The sequence below is a fragment of the Suricata suricatta genome, chromosome 8 (assembly GCF_006229205.1).
Source record: "Suricata suricatta isolate VVHF042 chromosome 8, meerkat_22Aug2017_6uvM2_HiC, whole genome shotgun sequence".
In the NCBI taxonomy this organism is placed as follows: Eukaryota; Metazoa; Chordata; class Mammalia; order Carnivora; family Herpestidae; genus Suricata; species Suricata suricatta.
In genome coordinates this window covers 136526678-136545104 of record NC_043707.1, presented here as the reverse complement: position 1 = coordinate 136545104, position 18427 = coordinate 136526678, and the positions used below count along the sequence as shown (strand labels likewise).

At 47.7% G+C, this 18427-nt stretch overlaps 1 protein-coding gene and 1 long non-coding RNA gene across 2 annotated transcripts in view; one reads left to right on the top strand and one right to left on the bottom strand.

The window, feature by feature from the left end:
- The window catches only part of CAMTA1 (calmodulin binding transcription activator 1), a 481480-nt gene extending 464856 nt beyond the window's left edge, over positions 1-16624 (top strand). Inside the window, exons 18-21 of the mRNA XM_029949848.1 lie at positions 570-763; positions 1515-1589; positions 4087-4117; positions 13320-16624. Of these exons, the coding sequence (XP_029805708.1) occupies positions 570-763; positions 1515-1589; positions 4087-4117; positions 13320-13352 (333 nt within the window). The 3' untranslated portion in view covers positions 13353-16624. The remainder of the gene's footprint in view (positions 1-569; positions 764-1514; positions 1590-4086; positions 4118-13319) is intronic.
- A 264-nt stretch (positions 16625-16888) lies between these two features.
- On the bottom strand, positions 16889-18253 carry LOC115300196. Its single transcript, XR_003912542.1, has 3 exons — positions 18181-18253; positions 17449-17612; positions 16889-16996 (listed from the first exon to the last, which is right to left on the bottom strand). It is a non-coding gene; the product is annotated as an uncharacterized LOC115300196 (long non-coding RNA).
- Positions 18254-18427: the final 174 nt, after the last annotated feature.

The following is an 18427-nucleotide window of genomic DNA, read 5'->3' as shown; positions in this document are numbered from 1 at the left end:
CCCTGTGTTGGTCTTCTGAGTGTCAATCTTTTGCAGGTTACATGTCTTAAAGGTGTCAGCGTTTCATGATAAGCCTTGCATTCGGGACCTTGCAACTCAGACATGTGTCGTGCGGAGTGATAGGGTGAGGGGTCGCGGCCGGCCGCTCCGAGCGGGCGTGCGTGTGGCGGCGGTTGGGATGCGTACAAAAGGTTCCTTCAGAACCGGACAGTAAATATTAATCTGAAGCATTTAGGTTATGCTTTCTAAGCGTGCCCTCGTCCTTCCCAAGTGTCTAAGTGCGTTGCTCTTACGTGTGTTTTCAGGCAGGGCAAAATACTTGCTACTTGGGGGGAAGAGCACGTTGAAAGCAATACGTTGTGTGATGGCAGCTCTTAAACCAATATTTTGCATTTGGGAAAGGTGGGTGAACAGGCTCCTAGTCACCTCTTCCGTAATCGGGCCCAAACCAGAGGATGGGACAGTGCGGGGCCGAAGCACTTCCTCGCTCTCCCTTCCCCGCGAACGCGAGGACACACGGCCTCTGCGGCCCCCGTGTGACTCTCTCGCTTGTTCTTGTTTCCCTGCAGTACGCACTTTATAAAAAGATGACCCAGGCTGCCATCCTCATCCAGAGTAAGTTCCGAAGTTACTACGAGCAAAAAAAATTCCAGCAGAGCCGGCGCGCCGCTGTGCTGATCCAGAAGTTTTACCGGAGTTACAAGAAATGTGGCAAAAGACGGCAGGCTCGCCGAACGGCTGTGATTGTACAACAGAAACTCAGGTGGGTCGAGATTCCGCGCAGGCGAAGCTGTCTCGGGCCGAGAACCTTGGCGTTGCCCAGAGAAGGGCCCTGCTACACGCACGCTGCCGTGATTTTCTTTCTGGGCCGTTCTAGATGCCGCAATGCCACGATGGTGCGGACCACCGACCTTTATGTCTATTTAGCCCCTTCTCTCTCCACCCCGCCCTGCCCCCCAAGTTATTTTGATGCTCAGGTGAGGATTTGGCAGGACCAGAGTTTCCTACTCAGGAGAGAGATGCCCCCCCATCTAAAGTGTGGGGTCACTGCAGGCGCGACCTCGGAAGGCTAGCTAGAGGTGAGCCGTAGTCGGTTTTAGAGTGACAGAGGCTTTGAGCCCCGTAAAATCTGCCGATAGAAGAAGTTCAGAACACAACAGCCCAGAAGAGTGTTTCAGGCTGGGGCTAAGCAGCTTCTAAGCTGAGACAGCCTGGCTAACGCCAGAAGGTCTTCTGCAAAATGAGCTCTCGAAGCCTTGTGAAGGATCAGTTCAGTGTCACTGTATTTTCCACCTTGGCACTGTCCCCCCCCCCCCTTTACAGCCAGGCCAGAGTGCCACCCGCTGCCCGCCCCCTCCTCATCTGGCGATGCCCAAGCTCCGTGCACCCAAGGCCGGGTTTGCCACCTGAACTGTTGAGATAAGAGTCCTCAGTCCCTGCTCACCCATTTTCAACTCTTGCACATTAAGCTTGGCAGTGCCCTTCCCGTGACGGTGATGTTCCGGCTTTTTCAGGAGCAGTTTGCTAACCAAAAAGCAGGACCAAGCTGCTCGAAAAATAATGAGGTTTCTACGCCGCTGCCGCCACAGGTAACATTAAGCCTTATCTAGACGGTTTACTCCTCCAGAGCAATCAAAACGACCCGCACCCCCCTAACCGCTCAGGAACGCCTGTGTAAAGCTAATTCCCGAACCTCATCGCAGTCAGCGCCCCAAGTTGCAGTGGGAGAGCAGAGCTCGAACTAGGGACTGCGGTGCCGCCCCGGGAGCGCTGGCGGCTGCCCCGGAGCAGGCCGTGCGTGCGGAGCGGCGGAGATCCCGGCCGAGGGGTTTTCTGTCCCAGTTTGGGCGCGAGGACAGCTTAGCCGGCCGGGCTAGCCGTTGGTGCCTGTTTTCTCTTGACGCCACCCTGCTGTTCCCTCCGAGCCCCTCCCGCGCCTGCGCGTGTCCAGACGGAGCAGGATCGGAGCTCCTGTTTTCAGGGCAGGGCTGGAGCTCTCCGGGTTTCCGACGCGTCGAGGGCGCCCCCTGCTGGAGACGCGCAGCCGAGGGCGCCATCTGCGTGGAGACGTTTTCAGTTAGGAGAAAACCGAGGCCCGCCAGCCGGCTGCCTCTTTGTTCCTGCTAATCTGAGGCTCCTTTGGGAACACCAGGCTCTTTCCTTAGGTTTGGAGGGAGCTGGGGAGGTTGTTTTGTCTTCTTGGTGAGGTTAGGGATCCGGGCTGACCTCTGCGACAGTGGCCTTCTGGGCTGTTTCCCTGACCCTGGGTGGTTTTGTTGCTTCCCTGAGCGTCAGCAGCTGTGGTCTCCAGCTAGAAGCTAGCTCTCAGACCTCCTACCTCCCCTTCCGGTTTCACTCTGCCCAATGCCCAAGGGTCCAGGGTCAGTTCGATTCCTCAGAGGTTTCCTTTCACTTCAGTTTTTCTTTCTCCTAAAACCGTCTGCTTGCCAACTTCGAAGATATTTCTGACTTGGAGGCTTAACCGGGCTCAACTGGCCATCTGCGCTTTTCCCTCTGTTAACAAAGAATTCTAGTCTGTTAAGGGGAAATGTGCACAGAGCCACACATGAACAGTAATAAAAATTTCAAAGAGAACCTTCTCTAGGCTGTATTTGGTATTCTCTCGCTGGAATGCTAATTGGAAGAAGCAAGTGCACGCTTACTAGGCGTCCGCAGCCCGTTTGCTCTCTGCCCCACAGCGCCGGGGTCTTCTTCCCCGTGGTCAGCGACCAACGAGATGCCCAAATTGATACTCAAGTGGGAAGTCTTGTTAGGAAACACATATCAAAATGGGAGGCGCCTGTGACATAATCACGTTAGTTCTAGAGTCCCTACCGAGGTCGGTCTTCCCTCCCCGTGGGCCGCACCTTTGCCAGCACGGGGTTCTCTTTGTTCGGTGGCACGCCTGGGACTTCCCTGGGCCCCCTTCTGGGTGTGCCCGCCTGTGCTCCCACGCCCTCCCTCCTTTTTCCTCTCCTGCCTGCAAAACAAAAAGCCCAGGAGTGTGTCTGCCCCGCCCTGCTGGGACTGTGGGTGACACTCTCCTGAAAGGTCTTATTTTCAAGAAAAGTAGCTGTACCTGGCTCTTTTTCAGGCCAGAATGTTTGCAAGCTGCATTTTCCTTTTTTCTGCTAGTCTTCGCCTCAAGCTGTGAGAACACACATAGGACGCATGACCTTGGTCATGAGCAAGCCCACAAGTCCCACGCCCCTCCTCTGTTTCTCTCGCCCAGAGCCATGCCCGGTGTTCACACGGGGCGAGTTGAGAGGGTCAGACAGGTCAGCAGAACATACGTGCCTCAAAGGCCAGCTCCCGGAGTAAGCCGAAGCAAGGAACGCTTTTGTCCTTTCAAAGCTCTCTCTTTCTAAGCTAGTCGAGAAGAATTTCATGGTTTTACCTTTCTTAAGTTCGTATTTTTACTAGCAGTAACCTCACGAAGGTGGCGAGAAGGCTTGTTGTGAGGAGAAGGTCAGATTATGGCCTCAGAATTGCTATTCATTCTTTGGGACAAAATAAAGGACCTCGTGGCTCCTTTCTTTACTTGCCCCGTGATGCTTTAGATGTTAGGGAAAAATACTGAGCAGGCAGACTTCAGTACCTTTTGCACACCGACTGTATGGGATCCGTGTTCTCCCATCCCTGTACCCTGAAAATCCGTAGCTCACGCTTTCCCTTGCTGAACGTAACCGTGTTTCCACCCTGGGGTATTGAGTATTATTTTCAGAGAAACTGTCATGTGTCCTGTCGCTGAGAAGTATTAAAATAGAAAACCTCATATGACACCCCTCTCAGGACGTAGGTGGGTAACAGCTTCTGGAGTCAGTAAGAAGTGTCCTATTTCATAAGGATTTTGCCAAGTCAGAGGACCCCCAACGTTTTCAGACCTCGCGATAAATTAGTGAATTTCCTACCTGCTCATTTCACGTACCCCCTCACCCCTCTCCTTTTCTTTCTTTCCAAAAAAAAAAAAAAAAAAAGGGAACCACTTGATACTCTCTTTTTGTTGTTGAAATAAAGCTGCGTATACGGTTTCTGCTGTGACCCTCACGTGCTAATAGCTGTCTGGTGTTGTTTTACTGTCTAAAGCCCCCTGGTGGACCATAGGCTGTACAAAAGGGTGAGTGTAGTGCTTGCCGGCCAGTGTTTACTTTTCCTTCCATTTTCAATATTTTGCTTTTTGCTTGCTTGCATGGGGCTGCAGCCTAGGTATGCCAGTAAGTTTCACATCCATTTTGAATGAAAAAAGAGAAAATGAAAACTAACCCTACCTTACTAACACTGCCGCGTTAGACAACGTGAGAGCAGTCACAGAGAGCCGCCGGACAAGTGCATGAGCGAGCGAGAGGGGGCCCTTCTGAAACCGCCGCAGGGCATGCTCGGAGCTCGGCGGGCGGGGCCGAGGCTGCACCGGAAGGGAGCGCCGAGCAGGTGGCCGCTTGTGACCCAGCTCGTTGGCCACAGCGCGGTTCTCTCAACCACCGCCGTGTCCCAAGTCCTAAAGCAGGAAAGCCTACCGGGCGATACGGGGTTTTGTTTTGTTTTTTAAACAACGGATCGATTTCTTGTTTAGAGTTAGATTTCCCCCATTACCCTGCTCCTATGGTTTCATTTTGTAAACCTCCCTTTCCCTGGTGCCATGAGGTAAGTCAGCCCATGAAGCTGCCCTTTCAGAACCAGTGCAGGACTTTCATAAGTAAAGAGCGAGCAAACCCGACTCCCAGGATTCAGTGGCGACGCTGAATAAAGACGACGCAGTGGAAAGTGTGTTAAATCTGCATGTTCTGTAATAGCAGTTAAGAGTGGACGTTCCAACAGAATTTGTGTTTTAAAGAAATGAGGGTGAAGAGGTAGCTGACGGACGCCATTAGTGTCCGTGGGGCTTTAGACCACGATGCTGGTTTGTAGGTATACACAAGGGGCGGAAGTCTCCCTCTCTCTTTTTTTAATGTTTATTTATTTTTGAAAGAGAGTGAGCGTGTGTGAGCAGGGGAGGGTCAGAGAGAGAGAGGAAGGCACAGAATCCGAAGCAGGCTCCAGGCTCTGAGCTGTCAGCACAGAGCCCGACGCAGGGCTCGGACCCCCGAACTGTGAGATCATGACCTGAGCCGAAGCCAGACGCTTAACCGACTGAGCCCCCCAGGCGCCCCCAGAAGTCTCTTTCAGCGGTGACTGCCACATGCCTGAAGGTCGAGACAAGGATTTACCGTGAGGAAATTGATTTAAAAGACGGGCATATAATTCACCCAAAGCAGACTTGAATGTAGATTAATTTGACAACTTTTGTCCGAGGGACTTAAGCAAAGATACACTTAAATAGATGACGGGAGCCGGGGAGGGACACATCGGTCAACTCCACTCCATTCAACACGCTCCCTTCTTAGTCCCAGCAGTAGTGCTTTAGTCATTTGTAACATTTCCGAGAAGAGATGATAATTCAAAAATTCTAATGCTTCTAATGTTTCTGAAGCTAGTATTTTTCATCTAAGTGCCTCTGTGTTCATGCTGGTATTTATTCATTGTATTTTAAGTTAAAGATCAGCTAACTTTTTCTTAAAATGCTTTTGTAAGGTAGTAAATATCTTTGGTTTTGTGGGCCACACAGTCTCTGTCACACCTGTTCCGCTCTGCCCCCAGAGCACGGGAGCAACAGTAGGTAATATGAAAATCAATGGTTATGGCTGTGTTCCAATAAAACTTTATTTACGTGGACATTTGTTGGGGTGGATGTGGCCCACGGGCTGCAGTTTGCTGACTTATAATGATAGGAGTATTGAGTTTTTATAAGTCCTTCCTCAAACAAGACCCAACCTATACAAAAGATTGAAAGTCTCATGTGGTTAAAACTGTGGGTAGTCACTGAAAGAAAACGTATCTTTAAAAAATAATAAAGTAGATATACGGGTCTGTGAGTTACTAGCTAGTCTCCTTGGGAGCTGAGCAGTTGTTTACAGCTGTCCCGTGTGGTAGAACTGGCCCAGAGATGTCTGTGTTTGAAATTAAAAAAGGGGACAAAAGTCTCCATTTCTTTCTCTTTCTGTTCCCTTTCACTCATACATAGACAATATGTGTTTCCACTTAAAAAAAAAAAAACCCTGCAAAAGAGCAAACACATGCTCGAAGGTTCAGTCTAACAAGAAGTTGTCCTGTCTGGCATGTGACGTTCAGTGAACACGATCCCGGCTAGGACCCGGCACCTCGTCAGAGTGGCTGCTTCCGCACTCTGGGAGCCCGTTAGCTTCTGGCCAGGCAGTGATGGGTTTTAGGAGACCGTGTCCCAAAGGCGCTTTTCCGTGCGAGGGTCCCCTCCCTAAGTCCCTGAGCGCCTGCTGCATCCACCGCAGGCTCCTACAAGTCCTCCCCAGGCACAGAAAGTTGGAATTTCCTGACCCCCCTGTGCCTCCCAGGCCGCGGGGAAGCTCAGGTTTCTTCCGGTGCGCCCCGTCCTGAAGGTCCCGGTGGACGGAGCGCTGGCCTCTCTGGGGCTTTGTCTGGTTCCCGGGAAGGTCTCGCACCCTCTTGGTCCGGTCAGGAGACCAGAGGGAGACGTCGCAGTGGCCCTCCCTCCAGCAGCCCCCACACTGGAACTCCTCGTGGCGGGGCAGGGCGTCCTCTGAGGAGAGTCCTTGTTGGTGGGGTCTGTGTCAAAGGACTTCGCGGGTTTTTTTTATTAACGTGCGAAGCATACCCTACTGAAGACATTTAAGCTTTGTACATCCAAAGATGATACTTGAAAACTTAAGGAATTCAGTTTTGTGACGCAGTGTTTGTCAAACACCGGTGGGCCCCACGTCCCAGATGGGTGGGGCGGAAGGTGGACGAGGCCGGGCCTCAGGATTAAGGCCGATTCCAGCAGCGGGGCCGTCGGATAATAGCCCTGTGGCTTCCCGATTTCAGTCTTCACTGGGGTGTGCTAGGGAAAGGCGCCCCTACGCCCCCCCGCCCGTGCTCTTGGCCGAGCTGGCGCCTCTTCCTGCAGCCTTTCCCCCAGGCGTGGCCCCACCTCATCCAGGCCCGAGGGTGGAGTGTCCAAACGCTCGAGATGCCCCTAGGGATTTGTTTGTCTTGGGCACAGCGACTGCCCTTCTCGAGACAACTTCTGTGCACAGAGGGGGATCTCGATCGGCAGTCTTCGCGAATGTCTCTGAGTTAATTCAGGGGTTACGCGACTTTGCAAACAGGGAGGGTTGCCGAGGTTGAGGAGGTTTTCGGAGGCCTGGTCCCGCAGAGCCGGCCACGGCCCGCTGCCCCGCAGCTAAGGAGACAACTAGTAACTGAGTCACGTGACAGATTCGTGCTCCAGGCGTTGTGACTGGAGAGGACAGGGCCTCCTTTGCCAGTTACAAAATGGCTTCCCACCTCTCTCTTTAAGACGTTTGGGGGGTTTGCGGGTATTAGGAAGCGTTCTCGGAGCGTCGGCTCTCTGAAAAGCAGTTCCTGGACAGACCCCTTTTTCCCCCAGATGGGGTTTCTGGGACGGGGCTTCATGACCTGTAACAGCCCCTGCAGGTGTTGGAGAAACAGTGGGAATTCTGGTTTCCAAATAACCGAATTTTGCACGTGGTTGGCCAAGGCCCGCGTTCGGGAAAGGTGGGGGAGCTGTCCTCCTGGTATAAAAGAACCTCACTGGAGGAAGAAGAGGTAACACTTTCTGGTCACAAATGTTTAAGTAACAGGTTTTCCCTCTGTCTGACCCCTGGGTTTCTAAACACTGAACTTAACCAGATGCCGCCAGTTTTCTTGGTAAGTGGTGACCTCAGCACTGACTCTTGAGAGCAGTCCTGTGAGGTACCTTATCAAGTTCATTATCAAGTTCAGCAGGTTCTGCTCACACTTCCTGCTTCGTGGGTATATACTGTCTTTAATCCCAGGGACAGTTCTCTATGGATGCTGAACTGAGAAAAGTAGACGGTGCTCTAGGCCAACAACCTCCTTTAGTTAGATGCGACACAAGGTGTAGTTTTCCCGAGGGGCCCGGTACACTCACTGAGGAGCAGGAGATGGATGTGCGGGTGTGTCGGGATGGATGTAATTCAGATATCCAAAGTAATTTTGTCTCACTTGCCTCTTTTAGGAAATGAATATTTTTGGCACATGGTGGTGTGTGGTAAATTGCAGACAACATGCTCTGTGTCATTCTTATTGGGCCTCTCTGTCTTTTTTGTTTTGCAATCCCAATGAGATTTCTGGAAAATGGCAAGATCTCTCTTTTCCCAAATCCCCCACGAGCTGTTGCGGCTCTCAGAGCGACAGGTAACTCCTCCGAAAGCCGCACCGGCTGCCCTGTATCTTCCTGACGTCCAGCATTGCAAGATTACACCTGCCGAAACCCACTGACTCATGAAACATTTCTCTGGCTGAGCGTTACCGAGTAGATGTGATGGAGCGGCTTTGCCTCACGCTTTGCCCATGGAGCCATGTTTGCTGCCAGTTTCGGACGCAGGCCTCCCTCATTTAGCCGTGAATTCTCACCGGACGTCTGTTGGAACTAAACCCCGTGGGCTTCTGCTGGCTCTCAGCGCTGTTGCTTCTCTACATCACTTCGGTGCATTAGAACGCAGCATCCGTTCCATGTTTTCTCATGTCTTTCTTTTGGGGGGGGGGGGTTGTTGTTGTTGTTGTCATTGAGACCGCAGCAATATCCTCAGGGGTGATTATTTTCAGCCTAGAACGCTTGGGCGAATCCTGGGGCCGTCTTCCATTTTCATAGTCGAATGGCTGCAGGGGACAGTCGCACTGCCCTAATTACCTCCCCTCCAAGCCTGTGCCAGGCGCGCCCTTTCCCAGGGGACCGTCGGGACTGACACGTGCGGCTCAGAAACGTGCACTGGCGGCTCTCCTTAACGGCCGCTACAGACGCTGTGGCTTCTGTCCCGGGTTCACGGTCTTCGTGGCCTTCGTGGCCCCAAGGAAGACTGCCCTGCCTGTCTTCTGTTCGGTGGAATCCAGAAGCAAGCATCCTTCTAACGGGGTTGGTTTTTAGATGACCAGGACACCCTCAGGTTAGGCTCTTTCTCGGCCCTGAATGAGTCTAGCAGGTGCCATTCCCTTAGAGAACCAAGGAAACCGGTAGCTGAGTTTGGAAGGCACACACAGCAGAACCAAAGCCTGAGTTCCGCAAATGCGGCGACCACATCTTCCAACCTAACTCCAACCTAAAAGAAGTCTGGCCCACGTTTACCAAGTGTGTGTGCCGAGACACTAGGCTTAACCCACAGGGGATGTCAGTGACACCGGTTCAGTCCGTTGACGTTGATTTCGGACCATAGACTTAGTTTTCTTCTTTCTCCCCTGAAGTTTTCAGTTAGTTTTTTTGTGTCATGCGAATACAGCATTTGTAAGACATAGCGGTCATAACAGATGGATAGGAAAACATAAACTCTTTTTTCTTTAACTGAAGGAATAATTATTACAAAAAAGTACACTCCTTATAGCATATTTTGGAAATACAAAATAAGCAAGAAAAACCCAGAGGTGATGACGACTAAACTTGCATTGTGACCCCTCTCGTGGTAGGCGTGTGTTTAGTTAACGTGTGCCTTTTCGTGGCTGTTCACGTCCTAAGACAAGACAACAACAAACTTCTGTAGCTCTTTGAAACTCTGATCTGAAACATCTGTTTTTTTAGAATTGGCCAACAAAAATCCTAGTGCCAAATGCTCTAAAACTACTTCAGTGATGTAATGAATTTTTTGCATTTCTCTGGAGGCAATATAACATTCAAATATTACTTTTTGTCCCAATTGACATTTAAAATAAGAAAATTAGATACCGCTAGCCTATCCTAATAATCTGCCCTCAAGTGACTTAGAACTCAATTTATGGCTTCCGTAGGGCAGATGGTGAAAGTCTCTCAATTTCATCTGAACTTCAGGAGGTTAATTAACACCCACACAGTCTGCCAATTGGAAATTGGAGGAGGCTAAAAATCTTTCATTTCCTTGATTCTCATTCCCACTTTTTTCACTTCTCAGATTTTTTTAATAAAATTGATAGGTACATTTTCTGTGGTGGAATTTTTGTTCTGCAGAACACTAATAAAATCAACATAAGGTTTTATAAGGGACAGAATCTCAGAACTGAGGAAATGCTCTTGTTAGGAATACAGTTGTTCATTGTTACCAGTTTTCAACAATGTACTCCTCTCACGCCATGGAGACTTTTCCAAATGCCTTTGGAAAAAACAGTACAGTAATTGTTGGGTTTTTTTGTTAAGTCGATTGTTTATTTTGAGAGAGAGAACACAAGGGAGGAGGGAGAGAGAGAGAAAGAGAGGGGGGGAGGGGGAGAGAGGGAGAGGGAGGGAGGGAATCCCAAGCAGGCTCTGTGCTGTTAGCCTGGAGCCCGATGAGAAGCTCAGTCCCACAAACCCAACCATGAAATCATGACCTGAGCCAAAACCAAGTCAGACACGTAACCGACTGAGCCACCCAGGTGCCCCCAGTAATTTTGTTTGTTTGTTTTTTAATTGTTTTGTTATCCTGAGGTGTATTGGAGACAGCGGGGTGGGGAGGTGAAGGCAGACAGGGCCCTAAGTTAACTATATTGTTTGGGACCCGTTGCTTCATTGGTGTGAATCTCATGTTCTGCATTTACAAATCGGCGATGATGGTGATGTGTCTGGAGTCCTAAACAAGGGAGCAAATACTAAGTAGCCCTACAGCTGTTGAAGCAGAAGGCTTCTCTTCATTTCCTAAATCTTCCTTGAGCAACTTTCTGTAAAAAAAAAAAAAAAAAAAAGCCCACGCCACGGAAGCCATTCTGGGACCGTTTGTAAGGCTAACGTTCTCTGAAAACCTCATCATGAAACGAGAACGAAGCTCCTCACTGTAGCTCAGGAGTGATGTCCGTCTAGAAAATGTGTGTGAGGCTGGGGGTCTCCTTTTCCAGTGGGGATGATCTTCGTCCCCTCTGTGCGGATGGACACCTATCTCTCTCACCCAGAGCCACGCAAGCCCACGCTAGTTCATAGCAGACCATTTACACGGTGACTAAAACCTTATGAAAACTTCGTAGACTCTCTATTAATTTCAAAGACACTGCAAAAAAAACCCACACAAAAAAACCCTACACAAACAAATGTGACCATTATAACAAAAAGAAAACGTTTAAGGTATACTTCCCATGACTGGCTGATTATAGCTTCTTTGGTAGAAGACCGTCTAGGACATTTCTGGCTTATAGTTCACTCTCCTTTTTCTGTCAATGGCAAACTTCATATTTTTAAAGCATTCCTCTTGACTCTAGAAAAACTGTGGCTGGATATCTGTGTTTATGCTGTCAGATTTCGAGTTCGGAATTCTTCAAATTCTAGAAACCTCATCAGGGATGGAGTCACTGTTGCGTAGTTGTGAATGAGTTCTGTCCTAGTGCGGAAAGAGGGTGCCGTATGTGAAGAAGCATGCACACTTTGCGGTGACTCAGCCACTAGGTCTGCACCAGTACCCAAGACTTTGCATGCCCAGAGCAAAGGGGGCATCAGTGCATGCCTGGCATTTTTCCAGCCAGAGGGCTGTTAGTATAGATACTGCATGTTTAAAAATTGAACACACGATATAGCATGTTTCAATTTTTAAAAAGCCATTTATTTATCAAGTATGCATGTCCAAAATTAGGGGCCTATAACGATGCACAATTCTGTACTGTGATGTGAGCCAAATTACCCTAAAAGTTAATAGTCCACGGTATCTTTAATCATAAAATTTTAAGCTAATTCCTGGATCCAGTTAGGAACACAGCAGCGCGCTCTAAACGTGTTTGCTAAGGAAGAAAGATGTCGCCGTCTTGAAGAGACACTGATCAAGCCGGACCCCAGGCATTTAGTAAATCCGTCAGACAAAGAAGTTTTCAAACATGGTAGTTCCTTTTAGTATTGATGATGATAACAATAAAGCTTTTTTTTCTGAAAGAGAGCAACTTCTCTTTGAAGAGATTGTATCACCTTTGCAGAATACTCAGAAACGATTCTGCTTGGAGGTGGTAAATATACTGCTTCCTTAAGTTGCTGCGATAACGCACCTGCAGGCCCCTGCCTGTGTGATGTAACAGTAACTCACCATTGGTTTTCAAAATGTTGTCTTCCCCCGTTAACAAGAATCTGTTCAGAATGTAAACCGGCATTTGTTTCAAAATAGAATTTAAGCACACTGGTATCACTTAAGATAATAGGAGAAGCTTTATTCTTAGAGAATCAGAAAACTGCATTTGGGAATTACCGCTGTAGAGGCCCATATGAGAAAAACAAATGAGACTTTTTCTTGTGCTGTTGAGGTGTAGGGCACGTGTGTCCTGACGCACGCCGCTTGTTTTTGGCTAAACCCATTCTCCGCCCCCCCCCCCCCATTTCTGGAGAGCTCCAAACTACCATATTATACGGTATCTACAGCACATGCTGACTTTAGGAGTTAGACCCTGAAGTCACACTTGCATTTGATCTTTTTCCTCTTAAGGGGAGATCTTAATTCTTTTTCAATAAGAGAAAGAATCTTCCAGTTACAACCTCTTCCCTGGCAGGCCCAGCACATCAGGTGGCCATATTCAAAACCCATGGCAAATTTTTACATTGAGAACTACGGACTGGAGGTGGTAATTAACAAACAATCCGCTGATGCCAGCTTTCCACGACCCCGTTGGCAATCATTTCATGGAAATTTGTTGGCTGCAACATGTTTGATCAATAGAACGTAGTACCTTACTGGTATGCACCCTGTGGCTGTCCATCTGGGAGCACTGGGGGGCGTGGCCTGAGCATCTTTTAAAGATACAGTGCGGAATGGGAGGAAGGTAGGGAATTAACGAGCATCAGAAAGACTCCACAGGTCGGGAACGCAGTGGCAGGGTTATGCAGGTGCAAGGTCAGCTCCAAGGTCCCCACCAGGCTGGAGTCTGTGAGGAAAGCGGTTCAGTCCCGGGTGTGTCAGAAGCTAAGGAGAGGCCTGTGGAATTGCAGGGCTTGCGTGGTTGGTCCCAACAGGCTACAAAGAAAGCTCTGTGAAGAGTTAACCCCTCCTCAGAGTGAGCATGGTCCTGTCCCACGTGACCGAGTGCAGCCGCCTCTGGTTTTGCTTCGTGTTGAGAGCACTGGATGCAGAGCAGTTTCAGGAAGGGCCGTGTCTCCCTCCTTGAGCACCTCCCCCAGCAATTTAGCAGGACTTTCTTTTGCCATCAGTCTTCCAAAGGGTTTCTGTCCTGGTTTTGTTATTTTATTTTTGTTTTCCTTTTTGATTTTTGGCTTCCGAGGGATCGGTACTGCCCTTCCCTCCGTCTGGCCACAGTTTCACTAAATAGCTATCACCTGGTGTTCTGTTCTGTTTCTCTTCCAGAGTGAAAGAGTTGAGAAAGGCCAAGGAACTTGAAGACATACAGCAGCATCCCTTAGCAATGTGACATTGCTTCTCAGACTGTTTTCATTTCTGTTTTTAGCAGAGACATGCGACAACTATGACACACACGCACGCACACACGCACACACACGCACACACTCCCTCTGCAGTTTTGGGGAGATCAGCTGCAGGATTTTAACAGGAACGTGTTGGTCATTGCATTTGCACTTTCATGGACAACTTTTAATTTGATCAGCAAGACATCTTGGAACTCAATCTTCTGTTGGATCATGGGAAAAACAAGACACCACGAGGAATCGAGAGAGGCTCCCTCCCCTTGGGAAGAAGCCGGTTTCCTTCTCATATAGGGCTGTATTCAAACATCGTGTGGAACTGTACAAATATTTATACCAAAAATATAGATAAGCAAAGGTGGGGACGCGCTAGCAACACAAGAGAACGCTGCTCCTGCACCTGTCTGTTACTTCCAAGAAGCTGAATCTTTGGGATTGACTCTCAGTGGAGGGCTTAGACCATACAAATCTTCATTGGGTCCGTGTGTTCTCATTTCCTTCACTGGTTTTATTTTCCTTTAATTCGTGTTTGTTTCAATCTCTACAGCACACTTAATGCAACTTTTTAAATCTGCAGGTTTTTAATGTCTTGTGGAAATTTGCAGAGGGGCGGGTGTGTGGTAAACGGGGAATGCATGGGAAAAAATGAGAAACAGCTCACAGAGTTTAACCTTATTTTCTTGTCCCCACCACCTCCCAGGAACCTGCGAGTACAGTGACCATCTCGTCCCTTTTGTCATGCTCAGCACTTTCATTTGTGGGCCTTACTTTCACGTGCAATGAGATTTACTTAGAGAATTGGTACAGCATGTAGCTTTTCTTAGTAACCTTGGAAACTGTAGTCATTCTAAGGAATCATAAACCTTGCCTGGACATTTGCCACCTAAAAGATCAGTGTGGTGCTGCGTTCTGGCCAGTAAATTCCATATTTTTGGCTAAAATCTCATCCAAACTGAGCAGTTTCTGTGTATATATAGAAGGTAGAAACGGAAAGTGAGAAAATATTTGAAAGGGATTATATTAATTGCTAAATATTTTATTCACAAAGGTCGATAACATGGCGAGATAAAATTATTTGTATAGTTTTGTCTGAATGAGCGAGGAAAAAAGTGGATGTATCGTTTGTATATATTGTATATATTAAAACAAAGAGATATGTGCATGAAATCAAGAAAAAAGAAATGAACAAAAGCAAAGCATTAGTGGCTATGGTCTGTAAAATGAAACAAAAAAAAACTTTATTTCACTATAAGAGTACTTTATTTTAAATGTTCTTTAGAAGAACATTTTGCTAAAGCATGACTAAACTGGAAAAAAAAAAAGAGCTACTGTATTTAGACTTAGGATAAAAGGCAGAGTAACATTACTTAAGAAAAAAAAAAAGGATATGTTTACATTTAATTTTGGCTACCAGGAGTTTATTTTATTTAATTTAAAATTTTTTTGCCAATGGTGCCAAGTAATGTGAATGCTAATATTGCTTAAGAAAATTAAGTTACTTTTGCTAAACAGATAATCATAAGATGAATCCGTATAGAGCTTAACACCATCCAGTCACTCCAACAAAGAACACTTAGAACGATCAAAACCTGACAAAAGAAATAGTACGAAAGGTTGAAAAATGTCTCACGTTTTCATATCTCCTGCTGGAAATCAGAAAATGAAACAAAAATTGCACACACAAAAATAACTAAAGATTTAATAGAGGCAAACTGGTCTTGTACGGTTGTCATGGTCTATTACTCTTTCCATACAATGAGGAGCCAAAGAAATCTGATGCTTTTAAAAATTAAACTCCTAACGTTTTAAATTGAGAGAATAAAGTTTGCATTTGCTGATGCCAGTTTAAAACCCCCAGGTGAAGTTTCAGGATCAGTTGGTGTAAAACTGAGATTAAATAGTTGTGGTGTTTTTTTTTTTTTTCTTTCCTTCTTCTTCTTGGTTCTGGCTGCCAACTGTAAGTTAAAACTCAAGGCTTGTGAAGCCTAAAAATATTCACAAAAAAAGCTTTTAAACTGGCGTCTTTAGAAGGAAGGTAGATACAAAAGGATTGTGGTAAAAACTGGGGTCAGTGCTCTTGGTGCCTTTTCTATAATTGTACTTGTTTTTTAATTACTTCCTTTCACTGCCAACCTCGGATTACTGTACAGTATACGTCTTACCGCTTGTGGTCAGCTAGGAGAACAGTTTCAGCCCCACAACTGTAGCCACCTGTACATTTGTAAACTGACCTGGCTCCGTTCTGTTTTTAAATGTGTGGGTGTTGCACACACAACCCCCCCAACCCCCAGACACCTATTATTTTACACGGTTTGACCTACAGGAGGACACTGAGTGATTTACAAACACACAATTGTATTCACAAATGGGAACAGAATGTGAAAGCCAGCTCTTTCAGAATATCCTATATTAGTACTGAATTTAGATACGTTTATTCCATTTCTTAGGGTACAAATAACTGATCTTTTGACAAGAGTAATGACCTCAGTGGATTTGCTTTAACCCTCACATTTCTTTATCCATTTGTTTTGTTAATGTCTCCCATGCTACATTATTAGCTGAGTAAGTTAGAAACTTCTGGAAGATAAGAACTTAGGAGAAATAGGAGGGTTCTTAGGGAGGGCATAGGAAGGAGGTTCAAAACCTACCCCAGTGTAGCCCTACCTAGTACAACTGTGAATCTCGGGTGAGGTACAAATGCACTTCCACTGAAACGAAGCGTTTCTGACCGCTTTTCTTGGTTGTGAATCTTAATTTTGAATAGAAGATGGTAGGTAAGCGCAGCTTTCTTGGATAATCTGAATTCCCAAGTGCCAGGAGTAGGATTTCATTATAAAATTAATAGCTAATCTTATTCTGTCTCCTGAAGATTTAATTGCTATTCTTGTTACCCATTTGAAATCAGCTGTACTGTGTGAACGAAATAAAGACAATAATAACTCGAACCCCTCTCTGGCTGCACGGTCGCTTACGGCAGTTCCACACAGTAGCTGGCGCCCAATGGGGGGTCCCTGAGACTTGCATGTAAAACTAGTCTAGATGTCTTCTTTTTTGTAAGTTTTATTTTTGTAATTGTGCATGTAAAGCATCATTGAATCAATGGATCTGTTGAAGAACTCAGCTGCTGGAAACCATGCAAAATGTTTTGAATTGCCCTTAAAATATGGAAAATGTTTTCTGAATGCTTTATATTCTTTCTGCTGTAAATTAAAAATGAAGAAAATTTCCCCATACTATGTGTGTGCTTTGCTTTCACTTCCCTTGCTGTTGAGACCCAGGGCGACCCCCCAGGTTTCCAACCGTACGTTTCAAGTTATGTCCTGAGATCTAGAGACAGTGTTGTGGCATCGGCGATTCGGTAGTTTCGGACATCGGTGAAAGAAAGAACGTTGTTTTTTTTTTTTAGCATTTATTTACTTATTTATTTTGAGAGGGAGAGTGTGAGTGGGGTAGGGGCAGAAAGAGAGGGAGACAGAGAATCCCAAGCAGGCTCCACGCTGTCAGCACAGAGCCCAACGTGGGGCTCGAACTCAGGAACCGTGAGGTCATGACCTGGGCTGAAACTGACAGTCGGACATTTAGCGGACAACCACTCAGGTGTCCCTGAAAGAAATTTTTCATTGTAAGCCACCGTCCCTAGAACACTTGCTTTCCGACTGTTTTCTCAGGTGCCTCTCAACTGGTTTACCAGTTACCTGAAGCGTAAGGACACCAGTCTATATTCAGCTCTGCCGCTAAACTCTTCTGCGGTTTTTAAAAAGGCATTTTCCAACTGACTACTAATACCCATCTTCTTTTCTGAGAATTCTGTCATCACCTCCTTCCCTTTCACTGCAGAGTGGCATCTCCTCTCCCCCGTAGCCCTCCCACGGAGTCCCTCCCGGTGCTCCAGCCAGACCAAGCCTGCAGGGTATCCCCTGACCCCACGAGGCCCCGGTGGTCTCCCGAGCCAACTGTATTTAAATGACATTTTCCTTTCTTGTCTACCCTCACTCTTCTATTCTCTTATTTTCACCTGTGACCCAACCTGCCCCTTCTGGGTGGTCGGTGCAAACCTGTGCAAACCATGTCCATCTCCGCTGTTGTCTTTGTTCATGTTCGTCCATCCCTTGCCTGGAAATTCTCTTCTTAGCTGCTTACTCGACTCAAAGCCCGCCTCCTCTGGGACACTCGTGTTCCTCCTAATACACACTAACATTTCCCTTTAAAAATTATTACACTGACAGAAAAGACAGTTCAGTGTTATTTATTTTTCCTTTCAATTCTGCCAGGTGACCTGGCTGCGTTTTGCATTGTTTTGTTTGTTTAAGGTAGGCGTTATCTACGTTGGTAGGAGTATTTCCACTAACTGCTTTAAATTCATTGCGGAGTAACAATCTGCATGCAGATTAGTGCCTCCACCTACAGCCTATCAAAAGCTGAGGACCTACTCTGCCAGGGCCCGGGGAATCCAGAAATGGAGACACTAAGCACAGCTCCTGAAGCCCAGGCTCCCGTCATGGTCTGCGCAGTGACAAATATTTGAGTCACAAATGAACACACGGAGAAAGGAGTCTAACCCAATCAACGCCCATGATAAATACCCCCAAATGGACTTCCTGTCTCATTTTAACAAATCTTCGGGGGGAAGCGGGGCGTCCCCAGGACCACTACGTTAACGTGGGACGTAAAGCAGAAGCCCGCAATCAGCCCCCAGGACTGTCAAGGCCAGAGACACGGCCTCGGGGCCCAGAATAACGCATCACGCTCCGGCTCTTATTTATCTACACGGTCCCTTCCCGCGTCACCTGGCGTCACAAGGTGGGCGGCGGGAAGAACGCTCGCAGCGCGACAGATCCCAGCGCAACGTGCTGCGTAGTCAGCTCGCGCCCAACACCCAGCCTTCTCAGTGGCCCCGCCCCCCGAGGTACCCCCGCCCCCCCCGAGATACCCCCGCCCCTCGGCTTGCACGCCCCGCCCCCTTCCGGCACGCCCCTCAGCGGCCGCGGCCGGTGACGTCATCGGCCCCGCGCCGCCGCCCCGCCCAGTTCCCCG